Below are 5,479 nucleotides of genomic sequence, written 5' to 3'. Positions count from 1 at the left end.
TTTTTGCTATAGGGCCTGTGCGCTCGCCAGACAGACAGAGAAAGACAGAGAGATAGAAAGCGAGAAATCACCCCCCAGGGGGGAGCTTCTATTTTACTAATACAAGTGGTATTTCACATTCTGGTAACAGGGTCTGAGAATTTGCATTAATCTGTTCTATCCCCTTCACAACAGCCCCAGACCGGGATTTCTGGCCTCATTCAAGTTTCAGCTTATCCATACATCTTGATAGGGAGATGTGCAAATGGATCAACAGAAAATGAATACTCATAATATGTAATTCCTTGAAGTTTCTTCAAGGTAACACTATTGCCCAATGTCTTGGATTTATTAATGATTTGCAACACATGAAGTAAGTTTCCTGGTAGACCCTAATCCTGGCTCCTTCTGCACTTGCATTCTAGTCATTCCTTTTCTATGAGGAATTTCCTCTGTTACCTGACTTGGTTTCCATTTCTTACCCAAAACTTTCCACTAGGAATTCTCTAAGGTAGGGCTATGTTTCCCTTTCTTTTCTTGAAATCTCTTTATTGTCTCCTATCACATAGCTCACCTTATCTGCAGAGTTAGTCACTTGCCTCTACAAGGTTTTTACATGATTCCCTTCTCTTACAGTACCATGGAATTTTAGAGCAAATTAGTAGTGGTGATAGCTATATAAGAATTCCCAAACCTGGACTTTCCTAATTACTTCTCACTGATCTTTCTGTTTCCCTTTTCCCACTACAGGGTCATAACTTCACACTTCAACATAATCGCATCTCATGTTATGAACTGTTTTCCTGTTTTTCTCTAATGCTCAAACCTGTATGAGGATGTAGCTTTAGGAAGTGAAAAACAGGACAAAACAAGAGAGTTAGGAGGTTAGTCTTTACCCAATTTAGTTCTGCTCAAAAGACTTCTTATATCTTTTTCAAGTCTGGGTCTGTGGTATCTTTGTTTTCTTCCCTGTTTGGACAACCTTACATCCAGTTATCCTATGAGTATTTTGGGCAGTTAGCATTTACGAGAGGCACCAAACAAGGGAGGGATGGATAAAAAGATAAATATCCCTGCATTAGATTAGGTCCAATGCTCATCTCCTTTTTGTACTGTTCAATTCTAAACTCACACTCTTGAGGAAACTATCAAGCTAAGATTAAGACTCAATTAATTCTATCACCAAGAAGGTTATATAGGCATATAAACCAATATTTTTCTTCTAAATCACAGTTTTAAACAAAGTCAGTAATTTATGTATATTCTCTCTACTAATCCATCCACATTAGTAGGCACAAACTAAATACAGTCATGCTCAGCATAATAACATTTCACTTGTTGAGAAGCTACATACTTGACAGTCATCCCATGGAGCATATAGTCTCTACCAAATAGCTTCAGTATGTAGTAGGCTATACCATCTAGGTCCGTGTTAAGAATATTCCAGGATGGGGACCAACAGTTAGCGTAATGGCTATGTTGCTAGACTCCCATGTAGTTGACCGCGGTTTGTGTTCCGGACCCCGTGGCTTAAAACTCACGCTGGGCACATGTGTGTGCGTGCCCAAGATCCAGAGAGGAGAAAGGAGGAGAAGGGATTACAGTGTGGCTATCCCCCCTGGGGGGCGATTTCTCACTTTCTGTCTCTCTGTCTCTCTGTCTGTCTGGCAAGCGCACATGCCCTATAGCAAAAACCTTTCAAAAAAAGAAAGAATATTCCAGGATGATCATGCAATGAGGAAATTACCTAATGACACATTTCTCAGAATACAACCCTGTTATTAAGTGAAGCATGACCATATTAAAGAATTGAGTCAATACTGAGTAAGTCCAATGGATTCTCTAGTGTGTTCAGTGGCCTGGAACAAAGCTCCTTTTCTTAACAAAATTTTATGGCTCTGAAATCCTAGATATAAACTAAAGCCCTCTCTTCCAAATCCAGCTGACAGCCCAATTCTTACCATCTCTCTTGGTTAAATAGACACACAGTTCAATAAGAGGAAAAGGAAATCAATATGTTCCAATAAATTGTTCTGGCTATGAGGTCCTGACACTGTTTCTCCTCGGAATCCAGAGCCACCTCAAGGGGTCATAAGGTTTCGGAGCTTTTGAGAAACTCCACTAAAATTATATTTTTAATCCTGGAAATAGAAGATTTGAACTTAAATTTGTCCTCTGAATGACAAGCCTCACCTGTAAGACAAGTGATTCTACATTCGTAATAAATCTAAACTCTTACTATGGGAAATTTGAAATATTAACCACAAGACCTGAATTAAAACCTAAATACACATGATCTAAATGCATGAAGTTCTTAAATTTGATGTTTACTTTCGCATCATTATAAATAATATCTTTTGCAAGTTCCATGCTACATAACTAAATTAAAGGACCATTGAAGTAAAACTGTGTCAGTCACTGGCTGCCCACAAAAGACTGCATAGTTGTATAAAAGCTTTTTAAATGAGGATGTAAGATCAGGATAAACTCATCTAAATATTAAGCTCTGTGTCCAAAAAGGAGACACAATTTAATAGTATAAAAGTACAAGTTACAAAATCATGTTCACAGAGACTGAATCCTAACTCAACCACTTTTGATCAGTATGACTTTCAGCAATGAACTTTTAGATTTTGGGTTTCAGTTCTGACAATTATCTAGGGTTGAATTATACCAACAACAGTATATGCAGTTGTCCTAAGAATTATATGATATCATATCATAAAGCATGTAGCATGGTGCCCAGTGTATAGGAACACTAAATATATGCTTTTGTTAAAAGCATACCCTCAAATGGAGGGTCCAACTTCAGAATGCTCTAAGTGAACTCTTTTCACACTCTTTGTGCAAGCTATCTCATTAATCTGACGCTTTCTCTACTTTCATCATAGAGCTGTGTCTAGCTGGGCCAGAGCTACATTATCCATTACATGCCCTGGATGAGTGGGCCAGTTATTATCGGCTAATAAAAATTCCATTTGAGAATGTGATAAAAAGTGAAGGATACCCTCAATCAGAAAATGCTTATATATACAAAAGTGTACTATAATTTGATAAGAGGGAAAGGACCACAAATCTTATAAAGGCCACATTTGGAACCTATGTGAGGTCTCTTACCTGAGATTGTACTTATGCCTTACACAATGCCCTGAATAGTCTACGGCCTCTCACTAGAAGGCCTCTGAGCTCTGAAACACATTTGGTTACCTGGTTCGGGGCTCTTTGTGGATGCTGGCATTGTAGGAGCAGAAGTAGAAACCCTAGTAGTTGTTGGAGCACTTGTGGTACTGGCTAGAGTTAGAAAGCAACATGGAAGCGAGGATTAGTCAAGCAGTGAGAAACAAGCTCCTCAGGCGGGGACTGAACCCTAGCATGCTGCTATTGTGGGAATATATTTTGTCCTGTCTCCACCAAAACTCCCTGAGGCTTGGCTGCCAGTGAGATGGTGTCTGAGAGATGGTGGGACCGCTAAGAGGTGTTTACACCATGAGGAATCCATCTTCTGGAAGGGATTAATGCCATCTCATCTTGGGGTGGTGAGTTCACACTCTCATGAACTAGATCAGTTGCTTCAAAAAGAGGGTCATTATAAAGCAAGGTGACTCTCGGTCATTCAGGTGGCATGATTATTAACAGAGGCTGAGTTTGAACTCAACCACTTTTTATGTGTATAATTTTCAGCAGTGAACTTTTAGATTTTGGGTTTTGGTTCTCACACAATTATGTAGGGTTGAATTATATTGGCAACAGTATATGCAATTGTTCTAAGGATTAAATGATACCATATTATAAAGCATGTAGCATGCTGCCTGGTGCATAGGAAACAGTAAATATTCACTTTGTTAAAACTGTACACTCAAATGGAGGGTCCAACTTCAGAATGGCCTAAGTGAACTCTTCAAACTCCGAAGTGAACTCTTTTCAAACTCCTTGTGTGAGCCATCACATTAATCTGACACTTTCATTACTTTTTCATCATAAAAGCTGTGTCTAGCTCTGCCTGAGCTACATCATCCCCATTACATGTCCTGGATCAGTGGTCCAGCTATTTTTGGCTAATAATAATCCCTTTGAGAATCTGATAAAAAGTGAAGAGTACCTGGGCATAGTGGCACCCACCCAATGGCAAAAGTGTAAGGTACCCTCACTTAGAAAATGGTTATTTATACCAAAAGTGCATATTATCTGGAGAGAGAGGGAGGATCACAAACCTGGTAAAGGCCATGTTTGGAATCCTGGTGAGGTCTCTTACCCGAGACTGTACCTCTGCCTTACATAATGCTCTTAATGGTCTGCTAGAAGGCCTCTGGGCTCTGAAACACGTTTCGTTACCTGGTTCGGGGCTCTTTGTGGATGCTGGCGTTGTAGGAGCAGTAGTAGAAACCCTAGCAGTTGTTGGAGCACTTGTGGTCCTGGCTAGAGTTAGAAAGCAACATGGAAGCGAGGATTAGTCAAGCAGAGAGAAACAAGTGCCTCAGGTGGGGACTGAACCCAAGCAAGCAGCTATTGTGAGGATATGTTCTGTCCTGTCTCCACCAAAACTCTGAGGATTGGCTGCCAGTGCGATGGTGTTTGAGAGATGGTGGGACCGCTAAGAGGTGTTTACACCCTAAGGAATCCATCTTCTGGACGGGATTAATGCCATCTCATCTTAGGGTGGTGAGTTTTCATTCTCATGGGACTAGATTAGTTGCTTTAAGAGAGAGTCATTATAAAGCAAGGTCATTCTGGGCCAGTCAGGTGGACATGGATATTAACAGAGACTGCATCCTAACTCTACCACTTTTTATCTGTATGACTTTCAGCAATGAACTTTTAGATTTGGGGTTTCAGTTCTCACACAATTAATTATATAGGGTTGAATTATATCAACAACGGTATATGCAATTGTCCTAAGAATTAAATGATGTAATATCTTAAAGGATGTAGCATGGTGCCTGGTACATAGGAACACTAAATATTCACTTTGTTAAAAGCATACCCTCAAATGGAGGGTCCAACTTCATGATGGCCTAAGTGAACTCTTTTCATACTCCTTGTGTGAGCTATCACATTAATCTGACACTTTCTCTACTTTCTAATCATAAAGCTGTGTCTAGCTGGGCCAGAGCTACATCATCCCATTACATCCCCTGGATCAGTGGTCTAGCTCTTTTGGGCTCATAATAACCTTTGAGAATCAGATAAAAAGTGAAGGGTACCCCCACTCAGAAAATGGTTATTTATACCAAAAGCGCATATTATCTGGGGAGAGAGGGAGGATCACAACCTGGTAAAGGTCATGTTTGGAACCCTGGTGAGGTCTCTTACCCGAGACTGTACCTCTGCCTTACATAATGCTCTTAATGGTCTGCTAGAAGGCCTCTGGGCTCTGAAACACGTTTCGTTACCTGGTTCGGGGCTCTTTGTGGATGCTGGCGTTGTAGGAGCAGTAGTAGAAACCCTAGCAGTTGTTGGAGCACTTGTGGTCCTGGCTAGAGTTAGAAAGCAACATGGAAGC

At 40.4% G+C, this 5,479-nt stretch overlaps 1 protein-coding gene across 5 annotated transcripts in view; it reads right to left on the bottom strand.

Annotated features, from left to right (window-relative positions):
• Positions 1–5,479, bottom strand: part of HAVCR1 (hepatitis A virus cellular receptor 1) — a 31,750-nt gene that overhangs the window by 14,834 nt on the left and 11,437 nt on the right. For 3 of the 5 annotated variants that reach the window (XM_006165091.3, XM_006165088.3, XM_014582777.2), the window contains 3 exons: positions 5,370–5,453; positions 4,312–4,395; positions 3,187–3,270 (listed from right to left, as the gene is read on the bottom strand). The exons of 1 other annotated variant lie outside the window; for it this stretch is intronic. In XM_006165091.3, coding sequence (XP_006165153.1) covers positions 3,187–3,270; positions 4,312–4,395; positions 5,370–5,453 — 252 coding nt within the window. The remainder of the gene's footprint in view (positions 1–3,186; positions 3,271–4,311; positions 4,396–5,369; positions 5,454–5,479) is intronic. One more of the 5 variants, XM_006165090.3, reaches the window with a different exon arrangement.

The sequence above is a fragment of the Tupaia chinensis genome, unplaced genomic scaffold, assembly GCF_000334495.1.
Source record: "Tupaia chinensis unplaced genomic scaffold, TupChi_1.0 Scaffold143796_1, whole genome shotgun sequence".
NCBI classification, from domain to species: domain Eukaryota; kingdom Metazoa; phylum Chordata; class Mammalia; order Scandentia; family Tupaiidae; genus Tupaia; species Tupaia belangeri.
Note: the sequence above shows the minus strand (reverse complement) of the source record. Positions and strands in the feature narration are given on the sequence as shown.